Source organism: Anser brachyrhynchus (genome assembly GCF_964034855.1).
Source record: "Anser brachyrhynchus genome assembly, chromosome: 23".
NCBI classification, from domain to species: Eukaryota; Metazoa; Chordata; class Aves; order Anseriformes; family Anatidae; genus Anser; species Anser brachyrhynchus.
In genome coordinates, this window is record NC_137716.1 from 2425857 (window position 1) to 2441152 (window position 15296).

The following is a 15296-nucleotide window of genomic DNA, read 5'->3' on the forward strand; positions in this document are numbered from 1 at the left end:
TAGGCTCGGGGAGAGGCACCAGGGCGCCAACCCCCGGGGGCGGGCCATCTCCTCCCCTGCCGTCAAGGTGACATCGCCGGCAGCCAATGGCGCGGCGGCGCGGGCGAGGCGGGCCGGGCGGCGCCGCCATTTTGTGAGTCTATAACACGGAGCGGTCGGGTCCGTTCCTGCTATTCCGGCGCCTCCGCTCCGTTCCCTGCGGGTCTCCTCCGTGTGCAATGGACGGGTGAGTCTCCGCCCGACCGGGCCCCGGCGCGGCCGAGGCCGTGCCGAGGGCCTGTGGGGGAGCGCCACCGGCCCCCTGCGGGGCTCTGCGGGACCGGGGGGGGGCCGCGGCCGGGGCTCGGGACCCGCGCAGGGGGCCGGGGCGTTACCTGAGGGGGGCGCCCGGGGCGCGGCCGCCCCGCCGCGGGGGGAGGCGGGGGGGGGGGGGCGGTTACCGGCGGGGGCTCCTGGGGGGCTGCCCCCGGGGCCGTGCTCGCCGCAGGGGGAGGAGGTGCCCGGGGGGTGCGGGGGCGGCCCCGCTGCCTGCTCAGCGGCCGCCGCCCCGGCGCTGAGGCGCGGGCCTGGAGCGGGCCGGCCCCCCCCCCCCCCCCCTCACGGTCCCCTCGCGTCCTGCTCGCTCCCCCGGGGGCCGCTTAAACCCCCCCGGAGCGTGGGTGTGTGTGTGTGGGGGGGACGGCTCCGTCCGCCGTGAGGCCGCCCCCGGTTGGACGGGTGCCCCCCGGTGCCCCGTGCCCCTCGAGGGGGGGGATCCGAGGGGGGGGGTGGGGGGGCAGCGGCGGCGCGGGCCGCACCTGGCGGCGGGGGCGCACCCGGCGCCCGCAGCTCAGCCCGGCCGGCCCCGCTCCCATTGTGTGGCGCTTTCGCAAGCGGGGGGGGCGGCGGCGGCGGGGCTCCCGCCGGGCTCTCCTCTGCGGGAGGCCCGCGGGAGGCAGGTCTGCGGCGGGGGGTGACCGGGGCTCTGCGGGGGCAGCGCCGTGCCCGCGGCCCCGTCCTGCTGCCCGCCCCCGCCCCGTGGAAGTTTTTTCTCCGGGTGCCTGACTCGGGTCGGGGCCCGGAGCGCGGCTGCTTTATCCGGGGCAGCGTCGGTTCCTCTCTGATCACCACCTCATCGCTGTCCCGCTTCAGAAATGCTTACTTTAAAGCTTTCACGGAGGCAGCTCTTTCAGAAACGGGGCTCCGTGTTTCTCATGTATTTTATCGTGCATTTTTCTAGTGATCAGCTTCTTTTTTCTTCTAGAGCACCGTGTCTGTAGTTAAAATATGTTTGAAGGCCTCTGATTAGCGTGTTTTCCCAGAGCCCTGGCTGTGGGAAAGCCCAGATCGGTGCCTCCTCTCCTCGTGCCTTGACGCTGCTCTGGTGGGAATTAGGTGCAGTCACACGTCGGGGTTTTAGCACTGCCGAAGTGTTGTCTGTGTTGTTTTCATCTTAAAAGTCTAGACCTCTTAATGTAGTTTGCAGTCCAGGATGCCGTTCGGGTTGCCGTGCTTTTTCTGAGTTGCTTGACATGCTGAATGGTGTTTAAAAAAATCAGCATGTGAGATCACACGTTTTAATGTGAAAAATCAGTTTTTATCGGCTGTGCTCATCCTAGTTCCTGGGAAAGCTGATTTATTGTGTCTGGTGAAGAAGTTCTTACTTTATTGTTGAAGTTTAAGTATAATGTGGGTCTTAATTATTCATTAGTTCTTAAAGATCTTGGTGCGTGATCTGCTTACCCTGTGAAAGCTGACCCCCGTTGAAATTTCAAAAGCTGTTTTGAAAAAGGTTTTGTTTTTTGTTTAGCTGGCAGCGTGACACCTCTCTGGCTCTGTGCTCCTTCTGTTTTACTTCTGCTACCTAAAATATGCGTAGTTATGCTTTTGAAACGATTGATCACTTGAGTAAGCTGCTTTAAAACATGTAAGGAGTTAATTTGGGAAAGGCTGCTTTGCAAAGTGACCTCGAGATTTTACTGGCGCTGCTTAATTTTGATCTTTACTGTGCAGGAATCATCTCGTTCTGTGTAAAAAGTAACTTTTGTGAAAGGCTTTATTGCCGACTCTTCTAGAAAACATAAAAGCATTAATCCCGTATTTAAGGTTGACATAAGACAAGAGAATGCAGCTTTAAGCTATGACAAGTTGTGGGAGAAGTGAACTGGAAGAATATCACATTTCTTTAATAAAAATACTTAAACACTGTTGGTGCTAGTTTCATGGGGCATTTGTTATCAAATGGGTTACAACAACAGTATTCCAGGACTTGATAGTTCTTGGCAAATAAAAGCTCTTCCTCTTGGATAATTTTAAAGACTATTCCCTGTTAAGGCTACTTTATGTAAAACATTTCCTGTGTATGAGGCCCGCAAGAGGAACAGGAAGTAAGAGAAACTGCTCGGGGGCAAGTTCGAGAGTTTTGGAAACTTCAGAGATTCCCTGCTCGTACTGCGCTGTGCTGGAAATGCTTTGTTAAGGTTATGAAAATCCCGAGGTGAATATATGTATTTTAATTGAAGAAATGTGTGCTCATAAAGTATTTAGTAACTCTAATAGAACGATTACGATTCTTTAAACTGATAGGTACAGATGGGTTTAATTAGTTCATTACTGCTGGCCCTCGAAGTGCAGCAGAACCCATCTGTCCTGCTGGTGACCAGGCACCAGGGGGTTGGAAAGCCCGGCATTCCCATGCAGCGTTTGTGAGCAGTCACTTAGAGAGGGGGAAGAAATCGCAGCCGTGGCGGAGCCGCCTGGCAGCGGCCATTGGATCGGGCTGGAGCTCCGGCTGTAAATTGCTGGGTTATGATGACATGGCAGGTCGGTTTTGAAGAGGAAGTACAAGGAGCTGAGCTGGCTTATGCTTGTGTTAGGGCATAGTGAAATGCGGGTGGCTCGTTAGGAAGGAGCAGGGTTCACTTCCCTGAAAAATGAAGAAGTGTTGCGGGAGGAGGGTAGGGAAAGAAGAACTGGGCGATGTAAGTGCTCTGGCATTAAATCACTCAAACTGTAGAATTGTTCTGAATGCTTCAGATTTCCTAGTGCTTTAAGAATGACCGCACTGTTTTCTGCTTGTCTTCTGTGTTTCCCTAAAGTTGCTGCAGGTCTGCTAGCCAGCCAGTTTTGCATCCTTTACTCTGAAGCTGTGACTGTCAGAAAGATGCGAGTTGAGACAGGCAGTGCTGCGTGTGTCAATCGAAAGTTATCTTCTCCGCTCGCCAGTGTCATATTGCTGCTTTACCATGGATTGGATTAAAAAAAATCGTCAATGCAAGGGTGTAATTGATATCCTTTGCCTGTCCCAAGTACTCCCACAAAAAATAACACGTAGGCGCTGCAATGCCCTGGAATATTACCAGGGCACGATATGCCGGGCTGTAGGCAGGTCGTTCTGGTTCCCTCGATGAAAGAAGCTGCTCTGGTAGGTGAGTGGTGATAACAATGGTGGCTGCTGACAAGAGCTAGTGCGAGCTGCTGGAGGTGCAGCTAGCACTGTTACTGTTCACGTTGCTCACTTCGGCAGGAATTCTCATTTTAACAGGTCTACACACACGTGGTACGGGTTAATTGCCTTTTCCTGCAGATCTGTGCTAGGGAAAAGTTCTATTTCTTGAGCGGAAAATGCTTGGGAGAGGAATGCTGGGTGCCGGCGCTCCCTGGTCTGGGAGTTGCCTGGGCCTCTCGGCTGTTCCTCGTTGCCCTCTGCCAGCCTGGTGCGGGTCTGGCTCCGGGGCGCTGGCGCGGCCGCCAGGCTCCTGCGGGCCTGGCACAGGCGCCTGCCGCGGCGAGGGAACGGCCCCAGCTCCGTCTGGCGTGTGGTGCTGCTGGGGTGTGAGCATCGCTGGTCCCTGCTGCTGCTCATAACTTCTCCACAGCTGGAGGGGTTCTTCCCAGCCCAGCGGAGGTCACTCCTTTGGGCAGGAGGTCTTGGCGAGCTGTGGATGGGACTGTTGGTGGTGGAGTTGGCTCTTGCCGCTTTTGCCCTTGACTTAGTCAAAGGCTGTGCGTTCTCATTGCATCATGTTCCCGGGAAGGACGCTAGACTTCACTGTGTGGGGTTTTTTGGTTCTGGCCCCTGTGGTATGCTTGAAAAAGGAGCAAGCTCCGCTCTAGGCAGGGGAGAGCTGCGTTTTTCTCGGACTGCTGGGTCTTGGGTCTCCACCATCACCATCTAATAATTTTTCTTTGTATAAACTGTCCTTGGCTCACCTGCAAAGACAACTGTGCACTTTGACTTGCTTTTTTCTTACTACTGTAAACTATGCTGGATATTTGTGGCAAACCTATCTAACTTTTTAATCCTTTTCTTTCTTTTTTCTACAGCATTGTCCAAGATATAACAGTTGGTACAAAGGTAGGCACTTCTCACTTTTTCTCTCTTTTTACACTGCTCAGCATCTGACCTAGTTTTAGCCTCACCAAATGTAGATCTTCAGGTTTAAAGGGTTATTTCTGGTACCATGTAAATTGGTTTTAACCAGAAGGTAATTCAGTTTCATGTGCATTTAAAACTTTTATTGTGGCTCAGCACTTAGCTCTTGGCATTTGGACATTGATTATCAACTGTCCTATAAGAACATTATTGAATTTAGAAAGAGCCCTTTCCCCTACTGAAATGTCAAGCCGTGCTTATTTGTGTGCTAGACAATGGTTCTCAATGGAGAAATTGGTCGCTTCTCTCGTGACCTCCATTTCCTCTGTTTATGTGAATTCCTGTTCAGTTATATGTCAGAAATCCTTCTACCACAAAAAAATGGGTGTTTGGCTGTTGATTTTTATCTCCTGTGAGTACAGTAAATATGACCTTTACCCTTCTAGTCTCAGGTTTTGAAAGTGCAGGCCTAGCCCTGAAACTCAAAGTGCTGACAGGAGCCTCCTTATCTGTGGTGCGTGGTAATAGCTGTTGTGTTCGCGGGATGAAGGCGCATTCCTGGGAAATGGTGAGCTGGAATGTGCAGGATAGACTGGCGCTCCTTCGTGTATTAAAGGCTTTTCATTGCACGGAGTGAACATCGTAGCTAATGTTCTGGGATCAGGATTACTGCGAGTTTTGTATCAGATAGTACGTGTGTGAATGTTGGCCCTCAGAGTAGTAATCTTAGAGCTTCCTTAGTGGCCTGAATTCTGTGTTAGCGTCTTATTGTTAACGAAGAAACAGGGATGTGTGTGGCAGCTTGAACAGGCTGGTGAAGTAAGGTAATACGTGATACTGGGCTCATCTGAAGGAGAGGTGAGCTTGTGCGGTGTGAGCTCTGTTAGGTCTGTAAGCGAAGTAGAAGCATTGGAGACAACTGCTCTGAGCAAATAGCTTGTTATATTGGAAGCAGAAAACTCGATGTGACTGCTGAGAGCACAGGCATGTTTGTTAGTGATCCAGGGCTTCTGAGAAGCATTAAACACACAAAGGAGATCTATTTAGCAGCTGTAGGGGAAGGGCTACTCTAACTTTTCCTGGTATGATAACCTGAAATTTGAATTAATTGTAGTGACACGATGGTGTCTGGCTCTGGTTGAGAACACCATCTGCTGCAAGGAGTTCAGTGTGCCATCGGAGGAGGAGGAAAGGCTTGTTGGGACCATCAGGTTGGTTAATAGTTCATAGCCACTTTAAAGGTGGAATAAGTCATACCTGGACTGCTGTAGGGCAGTTTGATGCACCTTTCTGTAAACTGGTTGATCTAGGTAAAAGTCCCCTAAAATGGGTTTTAATGTTGTGTAATCTTCAGTTTCTGCAGCTTTAAGAAGTGGTTTTATATAACTAAACTTGACCAGGAAGCCTCTGAAGCTGTAATTGTAGTCCTCTCAGTGAATCTAGAGAAGCTGCAGGATGTGGTATTGCATGCCTCATCACTCCCATCTGCGGGGCGATTGCAGTCCTGAGCACAGTCAGATGTCTAAAATGAGGGCTGGGAGAAATCCTGTGCTAGTGCTTTCACTCCTAGCACAGGACAGAACTGTAACCGCTGTTATGCTAGAGGTAGAAAGCGGTGAAAGAAGCGCGTGCCAAAAATGAAGCTTCTCGAGGCAGGTAAGGCAGGCTTTGAGAAAATTGAATCAAAATTTAGAGTGGCAGAAGCAAAAGACAAGTTGAATCATCTTGATAAAGGTAAGTTTTAAAATGTTTTTGACATAGCCATGTTATCCGATTGCTTAAGCAAGGCATTGAATATGTCAGCGTACTTCGTGTGATGGAAGTTCTGTAATAAGCTGTAACGTGCTGCATGTGTCATGGGCTCTGCTTTAGGCAAGTTAGGCTCCTGTCTGCGCATAGTGAGGAGCCAAGTGAGGGCTTCTCGTACAGCTGCATCCTCTACGCGGCCGTGCACGAGCCGTCTGCCTGGCCTGTGCTCCTGCACTGTTAGAGATCCTCTGGGTGCAGAACTCACGTGGAGGAAGGTACAGGCTTCAAAAAGTATAACCAAGTTGGTTATCCGTTCCTTGTTAAAAACACAGCTCGGTGGTGAGTGTAAAACCTCGCTGGCTACGGCTCTTCTGAAATTTTGCTGTTGCTTCCATTTCGATCTACCTTCCTTTGGTTTGGCAATAAGTAGTTTGAAGAGACTGCAGAAGGTTTCTGTAACATCACAGACACATTCCAGCGTTGTCTCTGCTAAAACAACTACAGTAGTAGAGCTCTGTTCTTCCAGTGGCATTTTTCTGATCCCTGGGGCATTGCTGAAATTGCTTCAAGGATTAACCGACCCCCCCACCCATTCAGAAGCAGATGTTCCCCATAATTGCTTGATAACTTATAATGCTGTGTAATTGCAGTTTTGTGATCTGCTGACTTTATAAAACATTTGAATGGAAGCGGTGGTCAGATGCGGATGTACCTAGTTTGTTAGCATCCATCCTGGAAGTGTTGCTCACAGGAGAGCCTGCTGGCTCAGCTCCTGGGCTGGACGTGAAAATTTCCGCTGGAAAACTTAGTCTGAGGTGTAAACTTGCTCATTCTTACTACGTATGTACACAGAAGGTAGGAACAGTGTTCTATCGAGCTTCTTAAAGTACTAGGAGACTGTAGTCCCCCAAAGCGGTCTCCTCTCTTGGTTTACTTTAAGCAGCAAGTTGATGCAAGAGCTCTGGGCACCTCTTTAGATGTTCTTACTGTGACTGGAATGTCCCGAAGTTGGAGAATACTCACGCCAGTGGGAAAAGTGCCTGTAACTTAAAACACCGCTGAGCCAATTGTCAAAGATAATTTACGGTGGCCTCTTGGTTGTCTTCCTGCTGTAAAGCATTCCGGCTTGCTACAGTCTAACTTTGAAATTGAAGACTTTGTGAAAACATGTATCAGTTTGCTCTACTTTTTTGTTTTAAAAGGCAGGGTCTGGCGCCTTTTAGACTTTTCTCCCATCCTTAAAGTACATATTATGGGTACTCTCACATGCTTATTCATTGTTTGGAGGTCTTTGTTATGTTTAGGCTCTGTAACTTAAGTCCCCGGGTGTTTTCTTCATGGGTTATTACTCGAGCACTGCACAGTGCTGCCTGATGGTCTGGTGTTCAGCAGGGTGGGAACTGTAGCTGTTCCTGGGCTTCACATTTAACCTAGTCCTCAGGCTCCTCAGTTTAAAGTGTGTGAATCTGTTCAGGAAGCTCATTACAGTTCTGTTACAGGACCCTCGATACGCAGCCTTCTGGAATGTCCTGCAGATTAGAAACACATGACTTGAGACTTATTTCTGCCCATAATTTCCTTAATATCTGGAAAGGAAGGAAGCGCGGCCGTCAGATGGAGGGACTGTGTTTGGACTCGAAGGTCTGACCCGTGCACTATCTCTTCAGGCTGTAACAGCCTTTTGAGCTGGGTGACTTACTAGAGAGAGTATGAGCTGGGATATATCATTGTTCAAGTGAAGTTGCACTTTGGCAATTAAAAATAGTTGCTGAAGAGTTTAGGTGCTGAACAATCCGGTAGTTTCTCGGTTAAGTTGAGCTCTCTCTGAAGGGTGACGCTTCCAGAAAAGTACAGTGCATGTCTGTGGCATTTGAGAAGTTAATTTTTAAAACGGGGTTTGCTGGAGTGTGATACAGGCTGCCTGCATAGAAGTGATTTGTGGTCAAGCCAGGATCTTTGCCATGGGAACAGTAATTATGGCTTCAGGCAGCAGGCCAAGAATGTTGTGAGGAAATTCCAGTCCCCTCCTATGGCTTCAGTTAGAGGCTGCAACAAGCTGGCTCTTGTGGTCCTTCTGCAACAGGCGTGATCACACATGTGAGCCACATGCATACAGCAAGGCACACGGCTGCTGCGAGCGCAGCGCTGGCTGGGTTGGGGAAACGGCTCCGTCTAACCTGGCTAAGCTGCCGTGTGCAGACAGCACGTAGGCACCTGCCTTCAGTTCATAGCTAACTGTCCTTCGCAGGGGTAAGTGGTACGCCCTCAGGTAGATCGTGAGGACTCTGAATTCTTTACGTTTAATGGAATTTTAAGGTACTGGTTGAAACACAGGTGGCAAGCAAGACTGCTACCAGAGGCAGCTATTAGAGCTGTTTAAAACAGTTTCTCTACAACAAATGTAAAACATTTGATGTGGAAGCTAGCTGAAATTACATACATTTGGAAAGGAAACAAGCTATGATTCCTGTTGTAGATGAAATTGTGTGAGACTTCCTAGAAAGCAATCTGTTGATAAAATGGTTGTAGGAAATTCTGTATTTTAATCTTAAGCCTATCTTGCCCTCTATTTTTCACATCATCACAGACAGCGAAGTATTTCACAAATGTGACTTACTTCCTGTTTTTAATCTCACGAGTGTAGGGATGGACTCCGGTCACGTTCAGGTATCCGATGTCAAACCAGGAGATGTAGGTGTGCTCGTGCCACACTTGCCATCTCAGTAGCAAGGAAGAGTGAATGTTAACTTGAAATTCCGTGCGATTCTGGTATAGCTGTCTTTCAAGCTTCATGTGAAACCTTGACAAGTGCTGTGCTTAGTTCAGCATGTGCGTCTTGGTAATCTCAATATAATTGCTTGGTCTTTGTTAAAGCAGGTCCCGGTTATTACACAACCGTGATGTAGGTGGGATTGAATTAGCGTGGAGTTCCTCCTAAACCCGCACAGTCAATTTGCTCTTTTCTGGATTTGGTCACGGTATTTTTTCATAGGTTCCATTTGTTTCAGAGTGACTCATCCGGCAGCGTTTTTCTGATAGTGTTTGCATTAAGCTTTCTCAAGAGCCAGTCTGCTCCACTGCAATGATTTTAAAAGCTCAAGGCTGACTGCTAGTTAAGTTTCAACTTGGGAACAGTGTATCATAAAGCCTGGGTGTGTGCTATCCTACAGAGCAAGAATGACTGCATTACTTCAGTACGGAGTTCAGGAATTTGGGGCTATTTAACGTGGCCCCACCTTTTATTTGCTCAAAGGGCAGGTTTGTTTCGCAGGGTGTCTCCATAGCAGCTAAGGCTGAGCGAGGCAGGGAGGGGCCGGTGGGTGAGCGGGCTGGGGATCCGGCTCGGCCCCACGGGCAGCCTGTGCTTGAGCTCGGCGCAATCCCCTTGCGAAATCCCCGTCGGGCTGTGTGAGCAATGGCTGTAATGTAATGCTCCAGTTTCTGGTGTCTCAGGCTCAAATCTGCATGGAGCCGATGGAGGCCGTACGGGCCGCTGGGGCAGTACCCGGCCGCTGGGGCGGTACGTGCTGTAGGGAGGCAGGTTCCCGAAGGGCTGGGCTCCTTGCGGTGCTCTGACCAACAGCCCGAGTTCCAAGGGTGCTGAAATGTGCGCGTACACAGTCTGAACCTCAGCGGGAAGCTTCGTGTTCCGTAAACGATAGAGGGGGGTGTCTGCACTTGAATTCGTGCATAAAAACCAGCCGTGAGCCCTTTTGGGGACTGAAGTAATTTTTACTCCTGCTTCTGGGCCTGACCGGATGATGGATTGCGTGTCCCACACGTGGGCACAGCGCAGGGATGAACGCCAGAGCTCCTAACTCCTGCCTGTGGGGCAGCAGGATCCTGGTTCACTCAACAGCCGCTTCAGGCTCTTGAAGTTATTTTGTGTTAATCTCAACTTTTAAACTTTCCTGGGATTGAAGGGTATGCTTTTATCGCGTGTTCTTCGGAGGTGTTGTCACAAACAAAAGACTGCCTGCTAATGCTGCTGTTATACACCGCTGCACCTTTAAATGACTAAAGGATCTTTGAGGCAGGAGAGGAAAAAGGAGCGTGTGGGAGGGATGCAAGCGAACCTTGCTGGAAGTGAGTCTTCCATGGAAGATGAAGAAAACTGGCATCATTCTTCTGAGTAGTTTAAATTTAGTTCTGTTCCTAGCTCTTGAATCTCAACAGAAAATGTTGGAATGCAACATAATGAGTGTGAATGATGTCATCAGACTGGATTTCTTACTAGCTTCTTTGCGAGGCGATTGGAGTGAATCGGGGTTTCGAAGCACACATTCTTCAATTCCTCAGGGGCTGACGTCGCATGGAGCCCTTGATGCATGCTTCGGGTACGCTCAATTTGTTGTGCTCCAAGAATTTTCTGCTTTTATCAGAGCAGAGGGGGGGTTGTGTAAGCTTCTCAATGATCTGTGTGTATGGTAGTCTCTTACTGGGTCCAAAATCTTTTTACAGACGCAGGGACAGTGTAGTGGAAGGATGATGCTTGCATGCTCTGGCCAGGCAGTCACAAGACTCGACGGGATATTAATCTGAATTCCCAGAAGAGCAGACCGAGGCCTTTGAGCAGCACAGATTTTCAGTTTATTTTTTGGGGGGGAGGGGGGTGTACAGGTGGAACTGTTACCTGCTTTGCTTTTTGTAAAGGCATGGCAGCTTACAGCTTGTGTGCCTCTTAAATCCTCCTCTTCCTTCACACGGAGGGGTACTGCTCTCCGTCTGCTTAAACCATTCAGTGGTGTCAGTTGTTCCATATCCAGGGCAGAGAGTACTGCTGCTAGGCAGGATGTGCTCAGTGGGCCAGGGATAAAGTTTCTTTTTGTAGGCCTCAGGTTTGGCTAGCCTGGAGTTTGAGCTGGCCTTCCGTTGTCACTGCTTTCGCTTCCTGCATGCCCATTTGCCATACTTTAATTCTGCTTTCTGCCCATAACATTCGCAGTGTTCTGAAAGCTGTTAGCGTGTAGTAGTGTCACCTGTTTGTCTTTACACTCGTATTTTTATGGTCATTTACTTTGTGTATGTTTCTAGCCTTTTGTGTAGGCAGAATGTGGTGGGTTTATTGTAATCCATTTAAAAGAAGTGTCTGGATCTTAAGTGGATAACGAGTTATATAGGGCAGCAGTACTTCGAGGTGTGCCGGTAGAAGCTGGGATAATTTCTGGCTTTAATTCCCAACTGTGGTAAAGTTTAGGTAATATCCTAGTGAAAGAGAGAATTTGTAATTTTATGAATTAACGATTGCTTTTAAGCTGGGAAAGCCTAGACTAGTTCAAAATTCTTACTTGTTTGTTAAAACTGCCTTTTAAAACAAAGAAGACAGAGTTTGGGGGATAGTTGAGAATATAACTGAAGAAAATACGGAATGTTGGGGTTCTGCCTTGCAGCAGATTTTCCTGAATTAGGGAAGGGAACTCAAGTATTGATAGCAGCCCTACACGGAGCATGAGTGTGTTATTAAATTAATGCAGCTTGAGCAATAGGCCTTTTGTAGCCGTGAGTGTTGCAGACAAAAGGAGGCTGCTGTCATAGAAACGCTCCCAGGCGGTGTTTTACCTGTCAGCAATGTGTCCAGTTGGTGATTTTGGTGGCAGAAGCAGCCGTACCCTGGACTAGGTAAGATTTGGCGATGCAACTTTTAAAATGGTGTATTTTCCTCTAAGTAGGAAGAGATTTGTTAGCTCAAATGGAGCAGTGTCTGTAGAGCGGTGTTAGTGTATTGCTGTTTGTGGTAATCTCTTCATAAAAATGCCAGCTGCAATAGAATTGGCTGAGCAGAAATGCCAGCAGAAATGGATGTCTCTGCGAGCAGGGCTGCCGGCCTCAGGACGTGAGAGCCGTGTCTCAGGGTGCGTGCGGCACGACCGGGCCTCCCCAGGGCAGGGGGAGAACAAAGGTGGAGAAGTGCTGTGGGGTGACCCTGCCAGCAGCCGAGCGCTCTCCTCCTTCCTTCCCACCCTGGTTTTACACTTAAAAGATAACCAAATAAAATCGTAATGCTTCAGAATCCATACTTTTTGTAGGGCTCTTCCAAAAAAGCCCCAAATACTCAACATCCATTTTTGTTGGTGGTGAGAAGCTCTTTAAAGCTAAATCTTTGAGGCAACCAGGCTTGGTTTGTTCCTTCTGGTCCTACTGAACTAGGTTGCTTTGTATAGAGCAATTTAATTTATTTGTAACGTGGTTTTGAAGAAAAGGCACTGAAGTCTGGGAAGAGCTCTTGGCGATCGCTGCAGCTGTAAAGGATCCCTCCTGCAGCTCATGGTGTGGAGTGCAGGCAAAGAGTGGCTGTTCCCAGTTTACCTTGGGTTAGGTCCCTCCAGAAAGCAACCATTGCTAGAGATTTCTGGTAGTTACGAGGTGAGTCCTGACACTAGCAGTGAAACGACCGCTGAGGAAAGCAGCAGCTGATGCAGTTTGCTCCTGGTGAGGAGAGCTTGCCAGCACTGCCTGATGCGTGGTGATGGTGGTATCCCCTAACCTGAGCAACTCGGTGGTACGCGGAGCCCGCGCCTCTTGGGTGTGTACTTGAAAAGCTGTTTGGAGGGGAGTCCGTGGAGTGATGTTGACACAACTGTACGGTACTGTGTGCGCGGGGTCTGAAGCTCCCTTGTGTAGAGGAAAGACCTCGGAGTCGTGGCTGTCCAACTGCTTTGGTCGTCCCCCTCTGTTTGCACGTACTTCCAGCTGGGAAGCTTACAAATTGACTGCTGCTGCTTTTGATGTCGAACAATCATCCCCCTCTGCCTCCTGGCTCTGGTCACAGCGGGCAGCAGAGACTGTCTCCAAGATAAGAGGGGAGTGGATTCGAAATGCTCTTTCATTAAAGAAACACTGACATGTGGAAACTAGCAGCAGTGAGCACTCCCTGTCAAAGTGCGCTGCAAGTAAATCTTTAAATATGCAGGAAAATGTTTATTCTAAACAAGCCATTAGGAAAGTTAAATTCAGGGAACTTGCATTCTTTCCTCAGTCATATAAACATTTGTTTTTCTAGGATATAGTTTTCTAGCGGTGCCTCCACAAGAGCCAGATACGTGGCTGCTCGTAGCATTTCCGTGGGGATTGAGGGGCCGGCCGTGTGCTCGCACAGATGCCTTGCTTCATGCTGGGAGTGTTGGAGTCAGGTACATCCAGAGCTTTACAGGTGCCTTAAGAACTCTTTAGGACTTGAAGGCCCATTAGGGCCTGATGCAGGCGGTTTCATTAGGCCAATAAACACTGCCTGCACGAGGAGGTTGGTTTGCTGCTGGGTGGCTCTTGTAAATAGCTGCTGGTTGCATCCCAGGCCGCGGGAAGTACGCTGGCCGGGGCACTCGCAGTAACTTGGGCACACGAAGACTTACAGCAAGCCGGTGGATTCTTTTGCCTTGGGATTATGTGTTAATTTGTCACCAAAAGGATGGGCTTGCAGTATAATAGCCTCCCAGACTAGCTTGCCTCTTGCTTGTACTCAGGAATCCCAGTGCTAATTAGAGCAGCTCTTAAAAGGCCTATTGCTAATTACCACGTTGTGAGAGGGAGACACTGCTGGGTGTGTGCTGCCTTTGGAGGAGCTGGGCGGCGTGGTGCAGGTGACCAGCAGTAGTGCATGAAGCATGGTTTTGGAACCTGGCCTAATTTCCCCTAGTCAGTACATCAAAGTCCTTGAGCTCGTCTTTGAAGAGGCAGCAGTGAGTCGTCAGACGAGAAATTCAAGATTTGAAGAAGAAAAGGAAAAAAAGCACCACCCAAACCCCTCTGTCTGTAATTCGGTGTTGTGGGGCTCCTTGCGTGACCTACTTTTCCAACCTGTTTGCTGGTGCGGCAGCGGAGCTTTTGTTATCTCGCAGATACTGTTACTGCAGTTGCCACCAGATACGGGGCTCGGTGGGCGATAGGGTTTCTGGTGGCCGCGGCGTGCAGCAGGGGATGTTTCCATCCAGGTGCCTGGGAGTTAGCAGAGGGATGAGCTTGGTTGCTTTTTTTCTGCTGGTAGAGGTCTTTTGGTGTGACTACCGTGTAAAAATCATTTTGAAAGCTATGAGAGAGTGCTTCTGTAACTGGATGTATGTTACTGTGTTTGCTTGCTGCTTGCAGTAGGCTTTAAAGCCTTCTCTGTAGCTTGTTCGAAATTCTTACCGAGTTTAAGTGGCATTGTTTGTATAAGTATAGATGGTGCGAAGAAGTAATTTGTTGTAGTGTTTGCTTTTTGCCTTAGTAATGCTTTTTTCATACTTCCTCCTTAGGTTAGCATAGTGCATTGGTCAGTGCAGGTAATTTGGTGACTCTGCAGGGAATGCTGCAATGAGTTGAAATGTGTTACAGTAATGTTAGAGGTTGGTTAGCATTATTTTCTGGGAGTGAAGAAGGGAAGTGCTAAGCTTCTGCGCTTCCCTGTCTGTATGCCAATAGGTGGAATTACACCGTGCCTACAGCTACTAAAAGGCCCAGAATAAATGCATTTCTGTTAATTCCGTGGTATCAGTTTGAGCAGTGTAATTCCAGTAGGAGCAGTTTGTTCTAGTTTTTGATCAAACGTGTTCTTCCATAGTCGAAATGCATGACACTGCAGTATGGAAAAAAATCAAAGATGTTGGCATGCTCTGAGCTTCTCGTTCTGCAAGTAGCCATGGCTTTAGCAGTAAGCTCCTAGTGCAAAATTAAGGGTGTGATCACAGATTTTGTACCAGTGATACTCAGGTTTCTCTACTTCGGAATGCTTGTCTCTGTCCTCTGACTGGAGTGTGCTTACTGAGACTTTTACTGTTGTCCTAGAAGAGTGCAAATTATTGTATGCCTACTCCTGTAAAAAAACTAAAAGTAGTTATTTCCTGGGAGCTTCATTTTCTTGATTTTTTTTTCCTCCCCCATTTTCTGGGGGGAGGAAGGGGAAGAGTTCCATTTCTTTCAGTTCTCAACATCTCCAAGTTGCGTTGTCTCACTGTCGCTGGAAAATGGCATCTTTGACCAAATGAATCGTAACTTGTCTTTTGCTCAAGACTTCCTTAATCTTGGTAACCCCCAGTAAAATGGCTGCTCTCATTGTAATGAACGGCATTAAGAGTGAATTAATGAGTAGGTGAGACCTATCTGTTTTGCTGTTTCAGATCAGCTACGGGGTTCTAGCTTAACTTAAAAGAATGAAAATGTCATCTGACACCAATAGTCAGATCCTTTTTTCTTACGGAGAAAGAATGTGAATGTCAGC

General features: G+C 48.7%; 1 protein-coding gene across 6 annotated transcripts in view; it reads left to right on the plus strand.

Annotated features, from left to right (window-relative positions):
- The first annotated feature begins 88 nt into the window (after positions 1-88).
- PTBP1 (polypyrimidine tract binding protein 1) overlaps positions 89-15296 on the plus strand; it is a 30572-nt gene continuing 15364 nt past the window's right edge. For 2 of the 6 annotated variants that reach the window (XM_080565781.1, XM_080565782.1), the window contains exons 1-2: positions 99-226; positions 4306-4336. In XM_080565781.1, coding sequence (XP_080421907.1) covers positions 219-226; positions 4306-4336 — 39 coding nt within the window. In that variant the 5' untranslated portion in view covers positions 99-218. Of the gene's footprint in view, positions 227-3077; positions 3408-4305; positions 4337-5545; positions 5566-15296 lie in introns of those variants that run through there. The other 4 variants (XM_080565784.1, XM_080565786.1, XM_080565783.1 and 1 more) reach the window with 3 other exon arrangements.